At 42.8% G+C, this 27,526-nt stretch overlaps 2 protein-coding genes across 2 annotated transcripts; one reads left to right on the top strand and one right to left on the bottom strand.

Moving 5' to 3' along the window:
• LOC124144213 (acid-sensing ion channel 1A-like) lies at positions 1-21,580 on the top strand. The gene is made up of 13 exons (XM_046513507.2): positions 1-88; positions 1,704-1,825; positions 6,736-6,903; positions 8,039-8,239; positions 8,981-9,102; positions 11,155-11,339; positions 13,110-13,263; positions 13,923-13,985; positions 15,201-16,080; positions 17,863-17,954; positions 18,832-18,939; positions 20,920-21,024; positions 21,375-21,580. Exons 2-12 carry the CDS (start codon positions 1,725-1,727, stop codon positions 20,979-20,981), a joined length of 2,136 nt encoding a protein of 711 aa, XP_046369463.2. The 5' UTR covers positions 1-88; positions 1,704-1,724; the 3' UTR covers positions 20,982-21,024; positions 21,375-21,580.
• Positions 21,581-23,726: 2,146 nt separating this feature from the next.
• Positions 23,727-26,167, bottom strand: LOC124144145 (calmodulin-4-like). The gene is made up of 3 exons (XM_046513397.2): positions 25,774-26,167; positions 24,355-24,449; positions 23,727-24,017 (listed from the first exon to the last, which is right to left on the bottom strand). Exons 1-3 carry the CDS (start codon positions 25,918-25,920, stop codon positions 23,792-23,794), a joined length of 468 nt encoding a protein of 155 aa, XP_046369353.1. The 5' UTR covers positions 25,921-26,167; the 3' UTR covers positions 23,727-23,791.
• Positions 26,168-27,526: the final 1,359 nt, after the last annotated feature.

Below are 27,526 nucleotides of genomic sequence, written 5' to 3'. Positions count from 1 at the left end.
CGATGGTAAACCACAATATAAAACACAGTCACCGCTCTCGCTTGTCGACGCTTCGGCAGGGAACTGCAGTTGACCTGTTCGCAGTCGTGTAAGTATTTCTTTTACCTTTTGCACACAAATTTATTATACCCCGCCACGAAGTGGGAGGGATATATAGGAACTGGTGCTGTCAATCCGTCCGTTCGTCACGATTCAGCTCAACTCGGAAACCGTTTAATATTTTATTATGAAACTTTGCATTTGTTTCAAACATATGCTGAACTGGTGCCTGTTGATGTTTGGGTTTTAAAAAAACCCAAAACACATTTGTATTTCCTTGGCAACAACTTCGATTCAGACACAAATACTTGTAGCATTCTCTTTCGAAGCATAAATCGGAAACCGTTTAATATTCTACTATGAAACTTTGCATATGTATCAAACATATGCTGAACTGGTACCGTTTGATGTTTTGGTATTTCTAGTAGTTTGGTATTCTCAGAACCTTCTGAAGCTACACGAATGAAGCTTTGCAAGTTATCAAAGAGATACTCAAGACTGAGTTCGATTTTTTTTCCAATGTTACGTCCTTTGCTTCATGTATGTTTAGAGGGTTAAGGCCCTTACTCCATCTTTTTCAACATTAACTTCATATCACTCACGGGCGGTGGGGTAGTCTGGTAGTTAAAGCGTTCGCTCAATGTGTGAAGCCAATTTCCGGTGTCCCGGGGGTTGTGATAACGCTGTTTTCTTGTTCATATCTATACTACATGACATCAGGTGCCCTCATTATAAGTAAGTGAGTTTGGTGTAACGCCGCTGTGTAGAGTATTTCATATATATCCGACATACCTTGTTAGTGTGGGAGAAAAAGCCCGTTGGACGTTGGACGCTACTTACCCAGTCGGTGAAACCAATGATCACGGGTATGATGCTGGCAAACCAAGGTTCATAACCGGGGCGAATCTCGGGCTCCAACCGGGGTACATGGGTACAATGTGTGAAGCCCATTTCCGGTGTCCCCCGCCGTGATATTGCTGGAATATTGCTTAACTTGTGACTTTCGAGCTTTTTAAGATTGTTTCTACACGGTTAATATAATATGTGTTATAACAAATATACATTATAACTGATTAAACTTTACTTTGTCCTCCCATCTTTAGATTTCTACACAGTTTTTGGAACTTTTATTCCTGGAAGTTAGTTTAAATTTAGTCAGGAATGTTTGATGATCAATTATGAACAGTCACGAGCACGCCCATGGTGTTAACAAACCTAGAAATGGCAATTTTCGCCATTGCGGCGCCTTCGACGACTGGGACATCAGAAAAAGGAACCAAACGAGCAGGATGCAGTGTCAAGAAGGAATGCGTCATCTGTGCCTGTAGATGTTATCCACGTTTTCCAGGGGTCGTATTCATCTAGCAACGGATGTTTGTTTGTTGTTTGTTTAATATTCCATTTATAGGACAACGGTCTTTAAATAATCGAGGCGACTAACGGGATCGGGTGGTCAGACTCGCTGACTTGGTTGATGCATGTCATCCTATCCCAATTTCGTGGATCGATGCTCATGATGTCAATCACTGGATTGTCTGGTCCAGACTCGATGATTTACAGACGGCCGTGATATAGCCGGACTATTGCTGAGTGCGGCGTTAAACAACAAGTAAACACACATTTTCACAACCAACATTAATGAACTGAGAACTCCTATTTTACAGGACGTGTAGGTTTCGTCGACGATGGTGAAGGTGACAGAGCCGGCACTGCAGTACCTGGCTCACAATATCGGTATTTCCGGTTTCAAGTACCTGCTTGGCCCGGACGCCACCACAGCAAGGAGGTAACTCCCATTTGAGCTTGTAGCTCTGTAGTCCTTCTGTTTCACCGATGTTAACACCACGAGTGAATGAGTGGGAAGGCGCGCGCGCGTGCGTGCGTGTGTGTGCGTGCGTGCGTGCGTGCGTGCGTGCGTGCGTGCGTGTGTGTGTGTGTGTGTTTTGGGTCATTTTTCGAGGCATTCGGTTTTTTTCTCAGAAAGAAGTCTGGCAGAAACATTTTTAGGGCATCTAGCATGTCCAGCGCACGAAACAGTGAAACAAGTTATTTTTCATTTTTAAAAAAATCCAACAGCACCATAATCTCTTAATCCCTAGGTGTTATAGGTGTGAATAATAAACGGCCTTTGCAATGTACATAACATATCAATCTATTATCTTCTGGACTGTTTGGTTGCACTCGGCTCGGATTGACGTGTTGACCATATTTGAGATCCCTGTACAATTCAGTTTGAATAAAACATTTCAAAGCATCATTATCTTGCTAACGATAACAGTTGGCAATCAATGATCATAGCCATCGGGTATTTGGCCATTAGTAACACCAATAGGTGCATCGCATCGTTCGGTCCCTGAGTATAAAGTTACAATAAACTTGAGATCAATGCCCGGTAAATACCCAATGATCACACAGAAGCGTGTTGAAATGCGCGTTGTGTAACACGGGATACGTGCTTACAGAGGTGCTTGGGTAAAAACAAGAGCAGAGACCATAGTCTTCGACTAAAAGCATTGTATTGCATTTCATTCAGAGCTTTGGCTTAAAACACACTCATTATCTGCTACAATCAAATCTGCGACAATACAAGACTACAAAAGAATGTTCATACATAGATAAACACAAAGCACCAAGCACATAACCGTGAAGCACATAAGCACATAACCGTCACGGACATTTCTGGGAAATGCTTATAATCTAATCTAGGAAGAGGCGCCCAGACGGAAGAGATACACGCCGTTGCATATTCAACTGAATGTTGTTTCGAGAATGTTGGGTATTATATTATTGAAACGAACTCATTTAGATGAACGTAAGTTGATACCGTTGGAATATGAAACGTCAACGCGATGTCATGATCATATTTTGATATGAATAATCCGAAGTTAGCTGGCAAAGCACTAATCACACACGACCCGTGAAGATCCGGGAAAGAATAGGTCATCAGCAACCCATGCTTGCCATAAAATGCGACTATGCTTGTCGTATTGGGCGACTAACGGGATCGGGAGGTAAGGCTCTCTTGGTTGATGCATGTCATCGTATCCCAACTGCGTAGATCGATGCTCATGATGCTCATGATGTCTGGTCCAAACTCGATTATTTACAGACCGCTGTGATATAGCTGGGATATTGCAGAGTGCGGCGTTTAATAACGAGCAAACAAAAGCAAACAAATCAGTGGTAATACTATATCCGCAATTTTGTGGCCCAGTTCTTCTATAACAACAATCTTTTTTATACACACTTCCCAATAAACATACATCAGTATATCTTGAACCGCCTCCCTGGTCTAGTGGTAGAGCGTCCGCCAAGAGAGCGGAAGGTTCGGGGTTCGATCCCTGGCCGCGTCATACCAGAAGACGTTAAAAGATGGTACTTGTTGTTACCTTGTCTGACGCTCGGCATTAAGGGGCTAAAACTAGGACTGGTCGTCTCGGAGTCAGTAAGCTGTGTCTGAGTTGTCATCCATGATAAACTGCGGCTTGGTATATACACTATACAAATCGGACAAAATTAGTCCGGACTAGTACAAGCAGCCACACACACACACACACACACACACACACACACACAGTAATCTTGGACGCGACTTTAAATCCCATTTCACCTCACCTCATTACATATTGCATCATGCAATCTCAGTCTGTATCAGTCTCAATCTTTGTCTGTACCGCCAAATTAAAAACGTGTATATTCTTATATGTGATGCCATAGATGATGGCAGTATGGTAGTATTTGGTGACGCCAGTGACTCAACCAATGGGCGATCTTTTTCAATTTACCTTCCTTTCCCTAACCCGCAAGGTGCGCTGACCCGTACGGTTCAATCTTAAACCGACAGCGCAACAGCGTAACGCTATACCTTGGCTCCGTCTCTACATATCACAAGTTGTCGCACCGCGCATTGACCTGGGAACCAGGCCGGAAGCGACAGGTTGGACCGTCGCTTATATCATTTCAAAAGGAGAGTTATTGCCCTTTGGAACAAAAGGAACACCCGTTGTGTCGCGTTGTGTTGTGTATATCATGGACATTTGTTAGAAGAGGGTTTCTACTGAAATGGTTTCCCTTCTTCTTGATTTACCAACAGCAATAAACTGAATGTCGATATAATTTAGACTCATGAGGTGAGGTGAGGTGAAATTGGGTTTAACGTCGCGTCCAAGATTATTGCACTTATATAGCGACGTGCATGCACGTGTGTGTGTTTGTGTGGCTGCTTGTACTAGTCCGGACTGATGCCGATTTATAGTGCTAGCTCACTGAGATACCATGCCGCAGTTTAACATGAATACCCCACTCAGACACAGTATACTGACTCCGAGCCGACCAGTCCTTGTTTTAGCCCACACATCTCTATGGCTTCTCTCTTCCCCATAACGACCCACACATCTCTATGGCTTCTCTCTTCCCCAAATATTTCAGCCCTTGCTTCTTCCTTCCCCACCCCGTTAGCCTTTACATCAGACAAGTACATCCTTCACTTACTCTTAGTCCTGTCAACACACTGTAGCTGCTTGAGAAGACTGCAGTAGGGCCTGCCATGCTTGTCTGGAACACAATCAGTTATAAATAACAGTCACCCTCTTTTAACGTTCAAACTCGAGATAGACACGAGACGCTGTTTTCACACAATAAGTGATCGTAAATGGACACTTATAGTGAGACAACGGTTGATACGCAACATGTTTAAAGACAAGGACCAACCCTTAGTTTCAAGTGGTCGTCCCTGCACAGATGAAGGTGAGGTGAATTTGGGTTATACGTGGCGTCCAAGATTATTGCACTTATATAGCGACGTGCATGCACGTGTGTGTGTTTGTGTGGCTGCTTGTACTAGTCCGGACTGATGCCGATTTATAGTGCTAGCTCACTGAGATACCATGCCGCAGTTTAACATGAATACCCCACTCAGACACAGTATACTGACTCCGAGCCGACCAGTCCTTGTTTTAGCCCTTTAATGCCGAGCGCCAGACAGGGCAACAACAAGGACCATCTTTTAACGTCTTTTGGTATGACGCGGCCGGGGATTATTGACAGACCGCCGTTATATAGCTGGAATATTGCTGAGTGCGGCGTGAAAAAAAGCAAACCAACCAATCAACCAACCAACATAAATACAGTGGTAGAATAAAAGGGTATTACGCTGTAGAAAAGAAGCCACACGTTTTTTGGGTATGTCCTAGTTTGTTTCGTTTCTAAGTATTGTCTTTAGAAATGAAGATTATAATTTGCTGAATACACTGTTATCTCTGAAAATGTATATCAATTAAAGAATTCGCACTTTACGAAACACGTCCGGGTAATGCTTTATCTAGATTTCATGCTTTTACATTTTTATACAGGTCAAGTTTTTCAAAGAGAAACTGCAAGGTAATATGTTGGTTTAACAAGGGTCTCCATTGATATTGATTTAGTGACGTTTACTGAAAATAGGATATCACACATTTCCTGCTCAAAGTAATCACACAGGAAGATACGGCTATCGCTTTACCGGGTCTTCTAATGCTGGAGTGGTGTTAAAGCATTGGCATACGTCCATAAGTCCACAATTCTGTTCCATTATAGTTCTCCAGGTATTGATCACTGGCCAACGCCAAATACAGTCTATATTCCTGTAAACCTCTTTACCAGCTTTGTTTCGTTTGCTTATATAAACGATTTCTGCTAATTGAAGTTTACCGACTTTTCTATTTCCTTATTCGTGTGTATATACACTCATTCCCCCAAAAAACATATTTACCAGGGTTCGTCATTACTTGTGTTAGAGCGCCAACAGCACGGTCAAAGTGTATTGACACGGTTAAAATAAGTTCCTGTTGGTTGAAAGGAAGTCTTAGAAATCATATTTGTTGAACAGAAATAATGATTCTCAATGATGCCAGGGATAATTATATGTACTTTCTCCCAAAGAGACTTCATAATTATATGGACTAGGATGAACAAAAGGAAGGTGCCTAATATATTGCACTTCATGATTCATGAAATAAACCAGGGTATTCTGAAATTGTCAGGGTTTAAACAGTCTCAATAAAAAGGAAGTAGGGTAAACTTCTAATTGATGTTTGTTTGTTTTTTAACGCCGCACTCAGCAATATTCAAGGTATATGGCGGCGGTCTGTAAATAATCGAGGCTGGACCAGACAAGCCAGTGATTGACACCATGAGCATCGATCCACGCAATTGGGACCTGATGACATGCATCAACCAAGTCAGCGAGCCTGACCACCCGATCCCGTTAGTCGCCTCTTACGACAAGCACAGTCGCCTTTTGACAACTGCTTGTCAGCCAGCTCATTGTGAAATGGGATTGACTGATTTCAAAGATGTGATAAAAGTATTCCAAAAAGGCACGTGCACATATAATTATTGCCCCATGTCACATTGGAAAACAAATACATTTCTAATGTAGCGTTTTCTGTTATGTCAACGCCTTACCGCATTGATAAAACACGAATACCCTTTCAATTTGACAACTGACAACGTGTCATTATGTCGTTTACCGTACTGGTGAAAAATGAACGGGGAAACTATTTCACAGCGCCATGACATCACTGATTTTCGCTGTGGTTTGGTCAATACGCGTTTTTCTTCCGACAGCGAACTTACGAACTTGCCTCTTATATGAAGCCGTTTTTTTCAAATAAATATGGAAAGTGTATAGATGGGGAAGTTAATTTTCATTTTCAGATTGACATGGTTGTTAGTGATCATTGCCGCCGTGTGTTGGATGGTGTGGAACATCCATGGCCGCCTCGTCTACTACCTCACCTACCCAACCTCCCTTGACACCCAGATCCACTACCAGGATGCTGTGGAGTTTCCCAAGATCACCATCTGTAACCAGAACACCTTCAGGTAAGCCAGTTATGTTCTTGTCATGAACGGTACAAGCCACAACCATGACCTTCACACATCTCACCAAGGAATCGTATCAGAGAAACAAAGATATGCTTCAGTAATACTGGGATAATGTATCGAGCCAGGGCATATATTCCATACTTATACACACTGGATGCACATGTAGGGTAATACAAGAGACCTACCACAAGAAAAGGGATCTTATGGGTGCTAGGATAAAATTGTGCTGTGACGTCATAAAGACGTTTGACGTCAACTTACTTCAGTGAAGATCGTCATATGTGATGTCGTGTATCTCTGTAATAAATATGAGTTGAAGCTTGTGAATTGTATTCTTGCGTTCCGAAGATGCTGTAGTTTTAAAATATAATGAAAAGTCTAAATGTGATGTTTTACCTATAAGGTCCATTATTATCTCATGGTCACATATATTTACTATGTGCAGTTTATTATTGGCTACTGGTTGTCAAACCTAATATTTGAAAGGTAGATTCCATACAAGGGTTGATTGGTAAGTTCTGAGCCACACATTAAAACAACTGCGTTATAGTGAAATATTTTGTTATGGACATTACATGATGCCATGAGTCCCGTGAAGATTATCGCCTCCGTGGTCTAGTGGTAGAGCGTCCGCCCGGAAAGCGTCCCGGCCGCGTCATACCAAAAGACGTTAAAAGATGGTACTTGTTGTTACCCTGTCTGGGGCTTTAACAAGGAATGGTCGGCTCGGAGTCAGTATACTGTGTCTGAGTGGGGTATTCATGTTGAACTGCGGCATGGTATCTCAGTGAGCTAGCACTATAAATCGGCATCAGTCCGGACTAGTACAAGCAGCCACACACACACACACACACGTGCATGCACGTCGCTATATAAGTGCAATAATCTTGGACGCAACGTTAAACCCCATTTCACCTCACCTCACCTCCCGTGAAGATTCCGGGGTGGTGCACGGGGTTGGACTTGGGGTGGGGGTTTGTTATACACTGGATATTGGTCACGTCTTGAAAACGCACAATGCTTCTCAGAAAGGAAGACCCCTAACACAAATCGATATGGCAAAGGAGCGGGCAATGTTGTAATTCCATTCTCACTAGCAATGTATTTACGCTAGGCTTTGCAACCTTGACAGGTCCACTCAAGTGTTTAACGAGACGGATGGTTCCCAAAAATCACCGACACTGTATGAAGCTCTAAACCAGTACCATCGAGTCAGAAGTGGAAACAAGAAATTAAACCAATTGTCTGACAAGTATGATGACCTACTCTCCTCTGCCGGCAGCTTGGATTTCTTGAAGAAAATGGCGCACAAGAAGGAAACACTATTGAAAGGGTGAGTGAGTGACTTACTTCGCTTAATTCTGCTCTCAGACACCTCGCCACGATAAGAACACACTGTGTACCCTTGATAGGAGTCTACTCAGGAAGTTGTGCATGAGAAAAGAACTCGTAACAAAATACCATTTTGCTTTCCTTCATAACAAACTTGGCTCCATTTTGATTTGCCAATTTTTAGAACGCTTCTGGACGTTGTTTGAAGTGTTCACCTACTCATTGTGTTATCATGAGTTACTCATTTTTTGCTAGATGGATGAAAATCGAAAACTTTAGTTTACAGATGAGTCAAATGGTGTATAGAAACCCTGCTTCAAACTCGCCTGGGACCCGTAAAGATCCGGGTTAAAATAGGTCTTCAGCAACCCATGCTTGTCGTAAAAGGCGACTATACTTGTCGTTAGAGGCGTCTAACGGGATCGGGTGGTCAGGCTCGCTGACTTGGTTGATGCATGTCATCGTATTCCAGTTGCGTAGATCGATGGTCATGATGTCAGTCACTGCATTGTCTGGTCCAAATTCGATTATTAACAGACGGCCGTCATATAGCTTGTACTTAGCTGAATGCGGCGTTAAACAACAAACAAATCAAACTCGCCTGGAGTTGAACCAAGCCTCTCCAGTAAAAACGCCGTGTTACCCATTGCTGTGTTGTTCGGTATTTTAACCAGTGACCGGATTAAGAACATGAATACTCCTTGCCTTGACGGTTCTAATGAGGAACATGTTCCTATTGCAGGTGTAAATGGAAGCGTCTGCCCTGTGGACCGGCTAACTTCTCAACAGTGATGACTGACCTTGGTGTATGTTTCCAGTTCAAAGCGGATGACAAGGAGACACCACTCCAAGTGGACACTAGTGGTATGTGTCAGTTATATCGGTATATGGGCAAAGTAGCCTCGAATATCCTGTCTATTTAAATCCATGTTTAACTGTCGGGCAAAAGAAAGTATACACCTGTGTTTGAGGGTGGCTAAAAATGAATCAAACAAGAAATTGTTATTCGATGGTGATTTGATACGGTATTGTGTTTTGGACCTAACGTTTGCAGTATTTCGGCGATTTTTTCAGCCTGGTAACTTTATAATAGCGTTTGTAATTGTTTGGTCAAATCCAATTGTCAAGTGAATACTTTCTTTTGCCTTGATAACATTGGCCCGTTCGCTATCATAGCTTTGTTTTGAACCCGATTCGAACAGCACGACGCTGAAGACGCCATTCATTCAACTCTCATGAGCGAGAGAAAATCTGTGGTAAGTTTGACACTGGAGTGATTCAGGTGATGGCGTCTCTTCTAAAACGAAACAATTGTAGCGAATGGACCCAGTGTATATATACTACTTAAAGTTTGCTGAAGATCAAGTTTTGATGATATTAAAAAATCATCCAACAAATAAAGATCATTATCAGAGAGGACAACATTTGCTTATAAGGATTGCAACAACCGCATGCACTTATGCCCCCTTAACGTCAAAGACGTCGTTTGACGACCGACTACGTAGGCAGATGCATAGGCATGCTTGAAACTGGATCAACACAACGTCGCGTTGCAAACGTATTTTCTGTCAGGCAAATTGTGATCAGCAGGGCATGGAATCGTTACCAGACGGTTGGATCAGCTACCCAGCGACATGTAGATGGTTCCAACAGAGTTCCACCACACAACAGGAAGACAGGTTTCTCCTGATTGCAGCATGACGTCACCACTTCGTGACTGCCACCATACTTAGAAATGACCTCCAGAACGCCAGTGGCGTAAACGTTTATACTCAGACAGTGCGTAAATCGTCTCCGTGAGGCTGGCCATGGAGGGCATGTATTCTCATCCCACTGACCCGAAATCACAGGCAGGCACGTTTTGAGTTGGACCCCGTCAATTGGACAGTACAGGGAAATATCTGTTGTCGGTACACATGCTTTGCAAATCCTTCAATCGACCGATATCTGCACGCCAGTTTATGAACCAGACGTCGATTTCGTTACGCGATTTTGATAAGACTATGTACAGACTTGTAAGTCCAACCAAAATACAACATCATAATACCAGCCAAGTTCGGCAAGGGTGGAGACAAGACTTTTATAGTCAATTAACTCCCTTGCCTCGGGAAGCGTGAGTGAGTGAGTATGGTTTTATGCCGCTTTTAGCAATATTCCAGCAATATCACGGCGGGGCACACCAGAAATGGGCTTCACACATTGTACCCATGTCAGGAATCGAACCAGGGTATTCGGCGTGACGAGCGAACGCTTTAACCATTAGGCTACCCGACCGCCCCTGCCTCGGGAAGGTGCAATGGAGGGGACTCAATCATGATTTGGGGGTGGCATCAGTAGAACTGGAGGAACCGATCTCTATGCTCTACAGACACGGACCACGATGACCGTGAGGTGTGCGCGCTACAGGGATGACATTCTGACCGTGAACGTGAGACCGTATGTTGGTGCGATCGGACCGGACTTCATCCTAATGGACGATAAAGCACGATGTCATTGTGCCAGGATCACTCATCCTTTGGACAATGAAACTTTCGTGATTTTGTTACGGATTTACGGATACTCTCATTTTGACAGGAGATCTGACTAATTATAGGAGGTCGCGTGTTAATTGTTTGTTGGCATGAATGGCATATGACAAAGTGCTTTTGTTAATTAAACATGTCTTTACGCAATATTGTCTTTGCCTATTTCAATAGATGTACACAAATTGACGTATTACCTTTTAAAGTGGTGATCCTTAGCAAACTTTTAGTAGTATGTATAAATTAGTGGATATATAATCAATTACTACATAATCAAATACGTGGATGACAATACTATACATCAATGCATTTAATAGTGAAGGAATCATACATGTTCCCTGTTTCCCTGTACAAATTATTGGCGTTTCAATTTAAACACTTAACGCTTTTCCAGGCCACCAGAGCGGCCTCAGCCTCTCCCTTATGGTTGAACAGTATGACTACATGGGTGAATCACGTGACTCGGCTGGAGCCGTTGTTGTCATTTCCGCTCCCGATGAGACCGAGGCTTTTGCTGATTCCACTGGTTTCGGGGTAACAGTGGGGTTCAGTACAGCTATAGGCCTGAAGAAAACCAGGGTAGGTTCTTCTATATATCTTTAGTTTTGAATTGCAATTGCATGTATACTCAAAACCAAAAGTAACTGTTCTTTCATATTTATCATTCTGGTAGTTGCAGAAACATATAATAATTCCAACCACGTCCAAGACTCAAAGACTACTTGCGCTGAGGATGACAACAATTAGCTTTTTAAGGTTACATAATTTTGTAAAATCAAAATGAAACTCAAGTTCGGACTACAGACTGTAGCATGTATGATTGTTTTTAACACCAATATAGCTTAAAACGGAATCAAACAACCCTGGCTTGTCTTGGTTGGTTGTGTACACAGTCAGAAGACTGATCAATCAAGTCGTACAGTTCATGTCATTATCATGATTATTTTTTGCAATTTCAGTCATCACTATATTGATATGATCATTGTTGTCTTTGAAAACATTTGAATAATGCGATAACCGCAAATGATATTGTAAAACATATTCCTGATACGAACCTTTAATATGCGTGACAGATCTCTTTGAACAGGGGCGGTGGGGTAGCCTAGTGGTTAAAGCGTTCGCTCGTCACGCCCGAGTTCGATTCCCGACATGGGTAAAATCAGTGAAGCCGTGAAATTGCTGGAATATTGCTAAATGCGGCATAAAACCACACTCACTCACACTTTGAACGTTGCGATATCATTGATGCTAATGATCTTGTAAGTATGTGGTCAAATAATGGCAATGCTATAATGTCCTTTATGCTCGGCGGATATATTGACGTCATTCACGTCAACACAACATGTGGGAGGAATGCATGTTAGTACCCTCAAAATATCTCTACAAATGGAGTTAATCCTACCCACCACTCTATGTGTTGTAAATACTGTACATGTGCATCTCACCCTTGAGGATCCGGATTAGAATAGATCTTCAATAACCCACGTAAAAGGCGACTATGTTTGTCATAAGAGGCGTCTAACGGGATCGGGTGGTCAGGCTCGCTTGACTTGGTTGTGGCATGTCATCGTATCCCATTTGCGTAGATCGATGGTCATGATGTCAGTCACTGCATTGTCTGGTCCAGAATCGACTATTAACAGACGGCCGCCATATAGCTGGTGCATAGCTGAGTGCGGCGTTAAACAACAAACAAATCAAACTCGCCTGGAGTTGATCCGAACCAAGCCTCTCCAGTAAAAAAGCTGTCTTACCCATGGCCGTGAAGGTAAAGTGTAAAAAGAGTAAACCGTATCAGAGTTTTACATAAATACAGCTCGCTGACTTGGTTGATGCATGTCATCGTATCCTAATTGCGTAGATGCTCATGATGTCAATGACTGGATTGTCTGGTCGAGACTCGATTATTTACAAACCGCCGTTATATAGCTGAGTGCGGCGTTAAACAACAAACAAACAAACATGTGCATCTGTTGTAACTCCCGATAACGTACTTGAAATTGTAATCTTCAGTATTGGAGGAAATAAATACAATCAATTAATCTTATAGTTTGAGACCAAGAACAAGTCTGTTTGTTTGTTTGTTTGTTGTTTAACGCCGCACTCAGCAATATTCCAGCTATATGACGGCGGTTTGTAAATAAACGAGTCTGAACCAGACAATCCAGTGATTGACATCATAAGCATCGATCCACGCAGTTGGGATACGATGACATGCATCAACCAAGTCAGCGAGCCTGACCACCCGATCCCGTTTGTTGCCTCTTATGACAAGCATGGGTTGCTGAAGACCTATTCTACCCCGGATCTCCAAGAACATGTGCATAAAGCCTTTCGTTGTGGTTTCAGGTCCACGACATGCAGGCGCCTTATGGGACATGCGGGAAGACAACTCTGCATGAATTCCCCGAGGACACAGAGTACACTCCCCTGAGATGTCGGCTAAATTGTCTTACGTCACACATCAGGGAAAAGTGTGACTGTGTGGAACTATACATGCCAAGTTAGACATTGCGTATCATAAACACGTTAATATCTGAGACGTCCCGAGTAGACCTTAATGACCACCACAGTTCTTGTATGATCCTCATGTTATTAACGATTCATGCTTCACCTGTGCGACCGCCTCCGTGGTCTAGTGGTAGAGCGTCCGCCCGGAGAGCGGAAGGTTAGGGGTTAGATCCCCGGCCGCGTCATACCAAAAGACGTTAAAATATGGTACTTGTTGTTACCCTGTCTGGCGCTCGGCATTAAGGGGCTAAAACAAGGACTGGTCGGCTCGGAGTCAATATACTGTGTCTGAGTGGGGTATTCATGGTAAACTGCGGCATGGTATCTCAGTGAGCTAGCACTATAAATCGGCATCAGTCCGGACTAGTACAAGCAGCCACACACACACGTGCATGCACGTCGCTATATAAGTGCAATAATCTTGGACGCCACGTTAAACCCAATTTCACCCCACCTCACCTTCATCTGTGCAGGGACGACCACTTGAAACTAAGGGTTGGTCCTTGTCTTTAAACATGTTGCGTATCAACCATTGTCTCACTATAAGTGTCCATTTACGATCACTTATTGTGTGAAAACAGCGTCTCGTGTCTTTCTCGAGTTTGAACGTTAAAAAAGGGTGACTGTTATTTATAACTGATTGTGTTCCAGACAAGCATGGCAGGCCCTACTGCAGTCTTCTCAAGCAGCTACAGTGTGTTGACAGGACGAAGAGTAAGTGAAGGATGTACTTGTCTGATGTAAAGGCTAACGGGGTGGGGAAGGAAGAAGCCAGGGCTGAAATATTTGGGGAAGAGAGAAGCCATTGAGATGTGTGGGTAGTTATGGGGAAGAGAGAAGCCATTGAGATGTGTGGGTAGTTATGGGGAAGAGAGAAGCCATAGAGATGTGTGGGTCGTTATGGGGAAAAGAGAAGCCATTGAGATGTGTGGGTCGTTATGGGGAGGAGAGAAGCCATTGAGATGTGTTGGTCGTTATGGGGAAGAGAGAAGCCATAGAGATGTGTGGGTCGTTATGGGGAAGAGAGAAGCCTTTCAGATGTGTGGGTCGTTATGGGGAGGAGAGAAGCCATTGAGATGTGTGGTCGTTATGGGGAAGAGAGAAGCCATTGAGATGTGTGGGTCGTTATGGGGAAAAGAGAAACCATTGAGATGTGTGGGTCGTTATGGGGAAGGGAGAAGCCATTGAGATGTGTGGGTAGTGATGGGGAAGAGAGAAGCCTTTCAGATGTGTGGGTCGTTATGGGGAAGAGAGAAGCCATTGAGATGTGTGGGTCGTTATGGGGAGGAGAGAAGCCATTGAGATGTGTGGGTAGTGATGGGGAAGAGGGAAGCCATTGAGATGTGTGGGTAGTTATGGGGAAGAGAGAAGCCATTGAGATGTGTGGGTCGTTATGGGGAAGAGAGAAACCATTGAGATGTGTGGGTCGTTATGGGGAAGAGAGAAGCCACTGATATGTGTGGGTCGTTATGGGGAAGAGAGAAGCCACTGAGATGTGTTGGTCGTTATGGGGAAGAGAGAAGCCATAGAGATGTGTGGGTAGTGATGGGGAAGAGAGAAGCCAACCACTCACTCAGAGGTCACAATCTCGCAAGTCGAACAACGAAAAAATAGCCTGTTTTTTTATCGGATAATGTTTAATTAAACTTTTTTAAATTCGCTCAAATACTGTTTTCGACGTAATAAGCGCTCAGGGCGCTCTCAAAATTAGAAATAGGGGGCTCTTATTAGAATATTATTTTAGTGAAAAAACGAGAGGGTGTATATAACACACGGGTGCGTATTATACGCGAATAAATAAGTCTTTGTACATTGATCAATCGGGGGTGCTAATTGGAATTGTTCACTAGCCAATATATTAGCAAATATCGCCGTGGGCGCATATTACTGTCGAATACGGTATTACGGGTTAACTGTTGTCTTTGGTAGGGACATTCTTCAGTAGCGGGATGACCAAGCACTGCGATTGTCCATTCCCCTGCCAGTCAGAACACTTCTCCAAGATTCTGTCTCAAACTGCCATTTCTCGCCAGTATGCTAACAGGCTGTCCCTGGCAGACGAAGCAATGTCGGAGTTAACACCAAGCTCCCATGAGCAACCATCTCTGACTGACGTTAATGAGGCTCTAAAAGTCCAGATCTGGGGCTTGCTGAACGACCTTGACCCTGCCTACACTGATCTCCTGGCCGTCATGGCTGACAATGTACGCCAGCAGCGCCGGAGGCTGGTAGATCTCGAGCGTTCACTCGTAACGTTTTCAGAAAATGCTGCAACATTGTTCAGTAATGCCAGTGTAGAAGGAGTCGTCAATGACCCGGATGAAAAACTTACCCCAATGATGTATGCGCATTCGATAACCAACTATCTGAAAGAAGTCCCAGGACGACTCATCAAAGGTTCCCACAATGTGTCATTCTGGCCCACAAATGTATTAAATTGGGGTTTGGAAACCACGCTTGCGAATGACGCCGTACAGGAACCAAAGCTACAGTTTAAACGAATAGAATTAATGCGGGGCGTTGTTCAAGTTTACTTTAAACAAATCCGAAAACATCTTGAAGATGTGAACTCCTGGGTGCAGACGATCAACAAGCAGTCACGTGACGGCTCCTCTACGCCGAATACTCTCGGGGGTATGAGTCTCTCTCAGATGCACTACAATGACGTTGTGGGTTACATGAGGAAGATGCTGCGTCTGATTCAGACGTTGGGGACTTACATGGTGCAGTTCAAAAACATGCCGTCAGTCACCCACCTGGTCCACCTTCAACAGCCGCTGTACACCTTTCTACAACCTTCTTTTTATCAGTGAGTTTTTAAATGATTAAATTCATTTTAATTTCTTAAATTTCATCGTCAACACCTCACGGGCTTGTAAATATATAACGTCAACGCCACAGAATAACATGTCTCGATTATCTGCCGATACAGATGCCATTGGGAGTAAAAGGCAAAATAGAGATGCAAATTTATGAATGGATCACTGAAAATCATTGATGATAGCAGGTTCACTCGGTTCCTCCATCACCAGTGATTACATACGGCCGTGTGGTGGTGACGCGTGTCTGTTTTTAGACAGCTAATGCAATGAGGTTGTCCAGACCTCAAATTCAAATGATCCCTACTCCGAGCATAAATGTTGATGCGATCCCTACCATTGACTGATAGTGTAACAGACATGTGCAGAGCTGATATAGATGGTTCCAAGGTTTTTACCAATGTAGCACAGTTTATGGAGCGAAGAAACATTTCCGTTAAATGATGTTACCTGAGCGATAATTGTGCAGGGCACTCGATAACGCCCAGAGCAAGCAGGCCGCGGCATGATTCGTCGATTAAAAATGGCACTACACAATGGAATACTAGAAAGGACATTGTCGCGTTGACGCCCTTACACAAACAAGCAAAGTGTATCATAATCAATCAAAGCGTGACATGCAATAAATGCGAAATTTTTACCATTTGTCGCATTGTTGCGTTACAAATAATATTTCAGCTTTTTACTAAAGCACGACATGCGACAATCTCTTTAAAACTCAAAATATGTCGCATTGTCGCCCAATCTAAAATGCGCGACGAGACATATTGTTATTGTCGCCTCTTCCCATTAGTCTAGTGGTTAAAGCGTTCGCTCGTGACGCCGAAGACCCGGGTTCGATTTCCGACATATATACAATATGTGAAGCCCATTTCTGGTATCCCCTGCCGTGATATTGCTGGCATATTGCTAAAAGCGGCGTAAAACCATACTCACTCACTCACTTTTCCCATTAATGGTGCGCATGTGCAGTATGTGAATTAACCTACGTATGCGTAGAAAAGGTTTCACTCCTTTTCAAACGCCGGTGGTCTTTTATCTTTGACCGTTTCTTCAGAAATTATTTCATATCTCGTTATTGACGGTGTCGTTTTCATAAACCAACGTGTTTTGACAGCAATAAATAAACTCTTTGCATTTCTTTTAATACCGGCCTGAAACAACTATTTAAATCAATGAGAGGTCACGGTTGGCCCAATCGTCTTCGGCGGCGCAGAGTTGCGCCCGCTATGCGTGCAAGAAAATTAGGATCGTGGGTTCGAATCCCAGCACTATACACATTCATCACTTCGGGCTTTCCCCTACACATCAAGCCAAACTCGCTCGCTCATATCGATGAATTCGTTGTTCAGTTCCGCCTCCAAGGCGTGCCAGAAACCTATGGTCGCGGGTTAGAATCCCCGTTTGTCAGCAACAATACTCACTCACTCATGATAGCCCCTTTAACGAACCGACGCTTACATGACTTGGTAAATGACAAACATATTTCACAATATTATTTTTGCGATGTCTGTATATTGAATACATTAAACTCAGATAACCGACGTCCATTTAACCCACTGGCTTAGCTCCTTCTTTTCGGGCGTATAGATGCGCATTTGTAATTGTCGTGACCGATTACGATCCCTGGGCGCATCATCTATCATTATAGATCAAGCTTTGTAAAACTTTTGAAATCAAGCAGGAACTGTTACGTATATAACTACATGTATAAACATTCAAGGGTCATTAGCCAGAATGTGAAATAGAATTGGCCATTGAACTTTTGTCAGAGACAACGTCCTGAACGTGAACATCTACTTCGAGGACCTGAGCGTGGAGGAAAGGGTCAAGTCTGAGGCCTACTCCGTGGAAGGGCTCGTGTGTAAGTACAGGTCGTTTGGTGTATACGTCATAATCAGCAACCCATGCTAGCCCTAAAAGGCCACTATGTTTGTCGTAAGAGGCGACGAATGGGATCGGGTGATCAGGCTCGCTGACTTGGTTGATGCATGTCATCGTATCCCAATTGCGTAGATCGATGCTCATGATGTCAATCACTGGATTATCTTTTCCAGACTCGAATATTTACAGACCACCGTCATATAGCTGGAATATCGCTGAGTGCGGCGTTAAACAAGAAACAAACAAACGTTATATTCAATTTTACATGCCGCAGCGGTCCGTGAGAATTCCTGGTTAGACTAAAATTCCAGCTGGTCCTTAAAGACAGCATTGATAGGGTGTTCAGTCTTGGTAACTATGTTGAATTGCGTGTCATCGTACCCGACGGCGGGCTCATATAACCATTCTTGGTTTGTCTGGTCCAGACTCGATCATTTTCAGGCAGCCGCCATATAGCTGAAATTTGTCTGAGTGTGACATTTAACAAACAAATAAAATATACAACAAGAGAAGAATATTGTAAATGAAGGACGAAGAATGTAGCAAAATATCAAGATTTCATGTGAAAAAATCAAATTAACACCACGACACCCAGAATCATACAATACCAGATTGACGCCCGCAATATCCCACCATTAACCCAAATAAGCTGCACATTGATCAGCTTGCTGTCGGTGCCCATCAATAAGCTATCATTTTCTCGGGACACCCTACTTGGCATAACAGAAAAAAATACATTCATGCGTTCCTCCCTGGGTTTCCCGTCTTCTTATTAAATCAAATAACATCAGTTGTAGTCATTGCCTAAAGTATACAAAACAAGATGTAGTGAAGAAGCAGTCTCTTTCAAATTTCAGGTGACATTGGCGGAAGTATCGGGTTATGCCTGGGCGGAAGTATCCTCACCCTAATTGAGGTCGTTGACCTCATACTCTTCTCAAGGAAGAGGAAGAAAGCTGACTCAGGTATCGTCGCACATTCCTCACAATTAATATCTGTGTAGGTTAGTCATTCTTGACGATCATTTGAGAATTATTATTTGAATAATGCTCCTGAAATGGTGGGTAACTAGAAGCGACTAATATAATTTACATATGGTAACCTAAGCAAGGACGTTCCAGTTTGATGACCATTAGTTAAGATGGGAAGTTTCAAACCATTAAACACCATGAGATCAGATGAATCGGATTATGGGTGCCGTTGTACAAAGCGACCTTAGCGCTAAGGTGACCGTAACTCCCATACCTTAACATAAACTAACGACAGCCGAAGCGCTAAGGTTGTTTTGTACAACGGCACCCTGGTCATGTAATACTTGTTGGCATTTCACTTTGGTCTTTCTGACAAATGTATAACGTGAAAGTCAACCTCTGGCAAAATCACAACACACAAGAAACATTTGATACGCTTCTTCCCGAGGCAAGGGAGTTAACTGACTGAAAAAGTTCAGTTTCCACCCTTGCCGAACAAGGCTGGAATTTCGCGGCTCAATCGTAGCGCCACCAGTGATCTTTTACGAGTTATGTCCTTTCTATTGACCAATCAGATTCTACCTCTCATATTACTTGCATTTGTTTCAAACAAAACGGCGGCGCCCAGTGAAGACGATCTGATCTATATTGTAATAAAACGGATCTTTCTTTGCGAAGTGCATCAAATCACTTGATTAAAGTCATGAAAAGATTTGGAAATTTTCTGTTGACGGCATGTGCGACAGTACACATGCTTTGCAAATCCTGCACGGCAGTTTACGAACCGGATGTCGATTTCGTTGCGCGATTTTGATTGGACTATGCATAGACTCGTTAGTCCAAACAAAAACATAACTCCATAATTATAATTCCAACCTAGTTGGCAAACTGGGCTTATAAAGTCAGTTAACTCCCTTGCCTCGGGAAGATGGTTGATATAAGGCATCAACATGGATCCAAATTAAATGTTGTATGTGGATAAGACTAGTCTTTGTGTTTCAAAATAAAGATGCGGAAAACTTGTTGCAATTTGTGAACCCACATGCTGTTTGCGTGACAATGTGAGACGGCCGCGTTAGCCGGTTTACAAGTCAAGTGCAATTGATGAAATGTCTCCCTCTCAAGTTTGCAGCGAAATTCAAGGCGTGTTACACTTGACGCCTTTGGTAAATAGCCTTCGTGTAAACAATGCATTTCACTATCAACAAAAACACACTTGAGTAAAGTAAATTGATAATGGCTCGTACACGTAACGATGGGCCACATGGATATTTTTACAAAACAAGTACCTTACGGTACGTTACTTTGCGCCGTTCAATAAGATCAACTCTGGACTTGATTTGAGAAAATGCGACATCAACTTGTGAATAAGAACAAATGAGAGTTCGCACTGTTAATGCCCCGGGTATATAACGCTTGTGATAAACTATTAACATACAGGGGCGGTGTGGTAGCCTAGTGGTTAAAGCGTTCGTTCGTGACGCCGAAGACCCGGGTTCGATTCCCGAAACAAGTTGGGATTTAGACTCAGTTGAAGGTGTGGCTCCCGGGGCAGAACTCACAGTCCCTTCACTGTTTATTAATGAATCATTTTATTTCAACCATGCCTTTTTAGGGATGTTTTGGTCATTTTATAGAAAACAAGTTTTGCATTTTGTTACGTCACAACATTTGTCTTTATAAACACAATGTACACATGTACAAATAATTTCAACTAATTTTCTAAAGATTATTTATACTGTCTTTATATCATGTCTAAATACTCCAGCTCTCCTGTTGATGTGGGTAAATACTCCCAACTATTCTAGAAAAATAGTTCTGCCTGTCGGTGTTAGGACAATATTTAGTGTTAATCTCAAACAACAAATGAAGAACAGGGGAGATATATATTGATGACCCAGTCTTGTATTGTATCTTGTACCCCACAGGTACCGTGTGCACATTAAATTCCAATACGAACTCCCTTGTTGACAGATACTATGCCAGGCACCAACATGGAAGGCCTCCCACAGAAGCAGGCTCTATCAGTCATCTAAACCGGCAAGTGCAGGGAGTCCAACTGATGTTGAACTGAGTGAGGTATTGGATGTATTGGGAAATATCTGAGTATTTAATTCTTTGATTGGTATGGTTGAAGTTGTGTTAGGTGATACAAACAATTGTACTACCAAGTTCATTATTTACATTGTTGCCACGTGTCGGTGCCGATACCAGCACTTTTATCAATCTTGCGACTTGCTTGTGCTCTTCTTTATTACGCGTGTGTCCGGTTATGTTGACAAAATATTATATGAAACAAATACTTTTAGATCATGTTTTGTCCGTTCATGTATTGCCGCGCAATAATTTAGTACAATACGATCGTACCGCTGGTGTCACTTGTATTAAAAGACAGAAGCCGAACAAGTTTTTTACAACACTTTTTTCAGAACATCAAGCATGTTAAGCGAACCACTGATTTTCCGTGTGGATCCGAGACATATATTTTCGAGAAAAAAGAACCAGCTCTCCAGCTAAGGGACACAACTCTGCAGTGTAAGCTCCAAGGCATCAGACCGCGGCATCACGTTGTCACTGTCCAGAGATATTGTTTTAATTTGTTGCCCAGTGCCAGTGTAATTGTTGTAATAAATGTTTCAAGCAATCTCTAGATGCATGTCCTTGTCAGAAATTGCTTTTATCAATGACAGTGTCATTTTAGTTCAGGAACTATAACCACAACAATTAACACTCATTTAGGAGATAAACATACTGTGTTTCAGAGATTTCGAACCTATTCACGATACCTGCCACTGTCATTCGACATACACTCTTCAAAACTAAAACCGAAACGCACAGGTAGATTTTTAGGAAATGTATAGTGTACCTAATAAAGTCGATATATTTAATTTAATATCATAGATACAAATATGAAATTTTGGAGCTCGATAGTCATATGTTGTCGTTGTACAAAGGCACTGAAAATTGTTCATTGTCATGTCACATAACGCCACAAGAAGGCACTCAACTCAGTATCTCGTGTGACCGCTCCGGGCAGCAATCACGTCTCTGCATCTCCTCGGCACTGACTGGATAAGTGTACGAATTCTGTCCTGCGGAATTCTGTGCCATTCTGCTTGTAACACGTGTAAGTTGTGGGAGTGTCTGTGGCGTCTTCTGACGTTGAGGTACAAGTCGATCGAGTTCATCCCAGAGGTGATCGATTTGGTTGAGATCTTGAGATCTCGACGGTCAAGGCAAGACGTTGATGTTATTATGAAGATAGTCAACCGTTGCACGAATTGTGTGCGGTGGAGCGTTACCTGCCCTGTTGAAACAGCTCCCTTTGGCGGTCAATGATTGGAAGAAGGTGAGGTTGAAGAAGTTGCTGTCAAATCTCCCTGAACCACAACCAAGTCAGATCTCGTGGTGAAGGATATGTCGCCCGACACCATGACACTACCGCCACCGAATTCGTCGAATTCACATACACAATGTGGGGCAAAACGCTTATTTCGACGACGATAAACACGTTGTCTTCCATCTCGCCGGTGAAGAAGAAATCGTGATTCATCGTTAAACCAGACTCGTCTCCAGTTTCTCAAATTTCAAGGTTGTAAGGTATGGCACCAACGCAAGCGTCGCTTTCGATGGATCTGTTGCAAAACAGGGACGATAACTGGTCTTCTGGGTCGGATTCCAGCCTCGCGAAGATGGTTCCTGACAGTCTGGTCCGATATCCTCCTCAAACCAGGGGTGAGTCCTGCAGTCTCTGAAGCTGTGGCATTGCGATGACATAGGTGGAACAGTCGAATGTAGCGATACTGTGCAGGGGTGGTAACTCTTGGTCGGCCGGTTCTCGGACGGTTTGCAGTGGAATTGAACTGTGTATCGGTCACAAAGGCGGCAAATGGTGCTGTGATGGACGTTGAAGTGGCATGCAACAGAAGACTGGGATTCCCTATTTGGATACGTCCTATGGCGATGTTCCGATCGGCAGCGCTGAGTCTCGGCATTTACAAACTTGAAAAATGTTGACACTTGAATGACAAATTATTGGCTAATGCTTGCCTTTTTAATTCCACTACCACGAGTTACGAATGCCATAACTTGCACGTGCATTTTGCTTTACTGTTTCCCTCCATGCCATTGTTGAACAAGTGTGACAACAACGCCGTTTAAGACATTGCAAATCGACAATGACTGCGTTTTGACGCATCGTTTGTCGAATATCAGACCACCAACATTTTTCAATAACATATATCCAATTTATATACCGGATTTTTAGTGTAGTCAGGTTCAATGAACTACATACTACCTGTGCGTTTCTTTTTTTGAAGAGTGTAGAGCCTCGAAATTGTAAATAATGGAGTCTGGACCAGACAATCCAGTGATTGACATAATGAGCAATTGGGATACGATGAAATGCATCAACCAAGTCACCGAGCCTGACCACCCAGTCCATTTTGTCGCCTCCTACAAACATGAGTTACTGGGGACCTGTAGTCTTTCCGAAACCTCACTGGTTTACTCAGAATACAGAATGAATGCTGCAAGAGTATTGCCATGTCACTACAACCCGGACACAGGAATGACCCCCAATGAGGGGTATCCTAGTGGTTAAAGCGTTCGCTCGTCACGCCAAAGACCCGGGTTCGAATACCAACATGGGTACAATGTGTGAAGCCCATTTCTGGTCTCCCGCCGTGATATTGCTTGAATATTGCTAAAGCGGCTTAAATGCACACTCACTCAACTGACAATGTTATTTATCCCTTTAGCATAAACAACATAATAGAACATACAAAAAATAGGTTTATATAATAATTACAGGTCAACTCTTAACATCCAGTTGGCGTTGTCTGTGTCATGATTCTGCAACAGGCTTGATCAGCAGTAGAAACTCTTCATAGTTAAGTTTTCCGTCACCATTAACGTCTATTGCGCTGATGAGGCGTTCCACTTCACTCATTGGTAGCGGCTCCACACCCTCACCAGCAGCAGATGACAAAGCAAGATGGAGTTCGTCTGCTGTAAGGACGCCATCTTTGTTGACGTCCGCCTTCCTGAACATTCGCCTGATTGTGGCACATCTGAAAAGAGTGAATGAGTTTGTGTTTCTTTACGCCACAGTCAGCAATGGTCAAGCTATTTCAATCTTACCAGGTAAACCAGTTGTTGATATCGATAACACCGGCAACAATATGAGGCAAAGTTCCACAAAGCGATCGTAGCGCTAAGATGATCGTAAGACCCATACTTGGACACAGGCTTACGATAGCTGTAGTGCCGTGATCGCTTTGTGGAACGTGGCACATGGCGAGAGAACAATACTATGTTTTACGCCTATTTTAGCATCCATCATCCCTTTCATGTCGGGGTTTCGAACACAAAATGGTTAGACGTGAAATTGCAAACGTTCGTACTTACCGTTTTTTCTCTTTCTTTATTGGCTGCATGACAGACAGGAACTCGTCTAATGTCACTGTGCCGCTGTTGTCTTTGTCCAGCTCGGTAAATAGTTGCTAAAAATGGAGATTTATTTCAAATCATTCATACTATATCATATCTACTGTTACTTTAATTTGTCGAGAAACCAACAAATTCTCCAATGGGATAAGTTTTTTTTTCAAGGTTTTCATTTTTTTTAAATATTAAAGATTTTAATGTCATTGAAACATCATTGAACTATGTTACAATTTAATGACACTAAAACATTTTACAAAATTATACCGCCGTCATATAGCTTGAATATTGCTGAGTGCGGCGTTAAACAACAAACCAACAACAAAAGTATACGAATAGATATGTTTAAGCAAATGTAGTCAGTTGTATTATGCATGTTCCTCCGTCCAGTGAGTAGGAGATTTAATATGCCAGTTGAACTGCAGCAATGTCCATGATACCAAGGGCAAAACAATGTTTGTTTGTTGTTTAAAACCGCACTCAGCAATATCCCAGCCATATGACGACTGTCTGTATGTAAGTAATCGAGTCAGGACCAGACAATCCAGTGACTGACATCATGAGCATCGACCTATGCAATTGGGATGCGATGACTTGCATCAACCAAGTCAGTGAGTCCGACCACCCGGTCCCGTTAGTCTCCCCGATCTTGCGACAAGCATGGACTGCTGAAGACCAATTCTAACCCGGACCTTCACTGGTATGTTAGTTGGTATCCGAAAGGGAAGTTATGCTCCAACTGTGGTGGTCACCCCGTCAACAAACGTTAACTGTTGTAACAAAGGTTACCAAACATGGCACGGACATTGCTTGTTGTCTGATTGACTGACTTGATGTCGTAGAATTGTATTTAGAGTGAGTGAGTATGGTTTTACGCCGCTTTTAGCAATATTCCAGAAATATCACGGCAGGGGACACCAGAAATGGGCTTTACACGTTGTACCCGTGTCGGGAATCGAAACCCGGGTCTTCAGCATGACGAGCGAACGCTTTAACCACTAGGCTACCCGACCGCCCCAATTGTATTTAGAGTGAGAGAGACTGGTTTTAATGCCGCTTTGAACAGTATTTCACAAATATCAAGGCTTGTGGACTTGATGTGTGAGGGAAGCCCAAGTGATGCTGCTCTAAGACGTTTACCATTTTTGTTAAATCCACTAGCACGGGAATGGTGCTGACAAACCTTGCAAAATAATCAGGGAGAACAGGGATTCGAACTCACGATCAAAGGTTTCCGTCACACCCAACATACGAAATTCATGTCCCTAGATTGTGCTTATAATTTATCTCTCGGTTCATTATGGAAATACCCTCACAGTACACACACAGGCGTGCGTTATGAGATTTCAATCCTTTACATGTTAGTAAACAGGACAAGCTTACCTCGACCTGGGAATCGTCGAAAACAAATCCCAGCTTCACACACAATTCTCCGATCTCCGATTTGCATATGCACCCATCGCCATTAACATCAACATCTTTGAAAACGTCCGTGTACACCTTCCTCTCTTTCGCACTTAGATGTTTCATCGTTGAGGGAAGATTCGAATACGTGAATACGTGACACTCGATAATATCGATCGTTGATACACACTGTCTAAATATACATCCGTACACTTACTACTATATACGCTGTACGTCTGCCGGTCGACTGTGTAAATAGGGGTGTTTCTGCTGGATTCGTTAGACAATAAATGCATTCAATTCATTTTGAGATCCTGTTCGGCTTCAGTGAGGAGTGTAAAGATTCCGTATTTTATTTGGGTCAAAGTGTCGTAGAGGACGCGAGCTGGTTTGTATCACGGGAAAATATGCGTTAACAATACTTAAACTGAACTACCGGAGACTTGCAATGGACTCGCCCAAGGCCGTGCGCATTGCTTAGCACATTTCTCACGAGTTTTCGTGACAAGTCATGCCATGACCTATGACCTCGGGACGACAGAGACTAAGCACTGAGCGAGGCTTGCTAATTACCACTTGGCTTGTCGAAACGGGGAGATATTTCGTTTGGCGATAATACTTCCGTGTGCGGGGTGATGCATTCATTTTGATGATTCAATTGACCATTACTGTCACGCTACAATCCATGTATGAATAAGGACTCATGGGAGATATTTCAGATATATATTAATTAGTCACTAGCAAAGTTAAGTATTTAAAGAACGATAGAATTTGAGTTAATGTGAAACGCGGTAATTAGTGATATGCCTGGCTGTAGATTATCGAGTCTGTCTACTATCTGGTCAGTACCATGAGCAACGAGGCAGGGGACTGAAGACAGACGCACATTCGGGGCATACATTGTGACCAGTCGATTCACATTTTAGTCGACTTTTTTTCACTAGGCTTATAGTACAGTGATATTGGTATACCAGTAATATGGCTCTTGAATCGATCCAGTCACTGTAAGTTAGAAATTTTGTTAAAGCCGTGGTATAATATATATATCACCGTGAGACGTCCTCGATCTCCTTGTCATCTCCTCGTTCACTCTTGTCATCTCCTCATTAATATCCAGTCATTTCCGGTTAATGAGTTAATGACTCGTCAGTCTTCAGTCGCATTGCGTAGAAGTAGCATATTTTAAGCGACCTCTAGAACGCATGAATGAATTTTTTTGTTTCCTCCAGAGTTGAATCCGAAGATCTTACACAGGGAAATACATTATTGACAATACATTATTTACATTCCTTGGCTATATACAAGGGAATCGTGTCATACAGTGCTATGGATACACAGTTTACAATGTGCAAATCGTGAGCAGTAAGGTATAAGTGTCCAGTAGTTATACAAGAGGTATTTCTTCAAATTACATATAACGACAGTATGATGTATTCCCAAGTATCATAAATCAATTTCGTCAGTCAAGTCATGAACATCTGCACCGAGAAACAATGAAAGCATATCATCGTCTTCAAGCATATCTATTTTCACATACCGTATTCGACGTAATAAGCGCTCCGCTCTAATAAGCGCCCACGGCGATATTTGCTAATATATTGGCTAGTGAACAATCCCAATTAGCACCCCTTCCGATTGATCAGTGGACACAAGACTTATTTATTCGTGTATAATACGCACTCGTGTGTAATATGCACCCTCAATTATGGGCAATTAAATTCTGGAAAAAATA

The sequence above is a fragment of the Haliotis rufescens genome, unplaced genomic scaffold, assembly GCF_023055435.1.
Source record: "Haliotis rufescens isolate VD_foot unplaced genomic scaffold, xgHalRufe1.0.p SCAF_7, whole genome shotgun sequence".
NCBI lineage: Eukaryota > Metazoa > Mollusca > Gastropoda > Lepetellida > Haliotidae > Haliotis > Haliotis rufescens.
Note: the sequence above shows the minus strand (reverse complement) of the source record. Positions and strands in the feature narration are given on the sequence as shown.

What these genes read in the sequence shown, in the direction of transcription:
- LOC124144213 (XM_046513507.2), top strand. Translation starts at nt 1,725, where the DNA reads ATGGTGAAGGTGACAGAGCCGGCACTGCAGTACCTGGCTCACAATATC. An exon ending in GACGCCACCACAGCAAGGAG is followed by an intron (nt 1,826 to 6,735) that starts GTAACTCCCATT and finishes TTTCATTTTCAG; the next exon opens with ATTGACATGGTTGTTAGTGA. An exon ending in ACTCCAAGTGGACACTAGTG is followed by an intron (nt 9,103 to 11,154) that starts GTATGTGTCAGT and finishes ACGCTTTTCCAG; the next exon opens with GCCACCAGAGCGGCCTCAGC.
- LOC124144145 (XM_046513397.2), bottom strand. Translation starts at nt 25,920, where the DNA reads ATGAAACATCTAAGTGCGAAAGAGAGGAAGGTGTACACGGACGTTTTC. An exon ending in TCGACGATTCCCAGGTCGAG is followed by an intron (nt 24,450 to 25,773) that starts GTAAGCTTGTCC and finishes CTCCATTTTTAG; the next exon opens with CAACTATTTACCGAGCTGGA. An exon ending in ATAAAGAAAGAGAAAAAACG is followed by an intron (nt 24,018 to 24,354) that starts GTAAGTACGAAC and finishes CACTCTTTTCAG; the next exon opens with ATGTGCCACAATCAGGCGAA.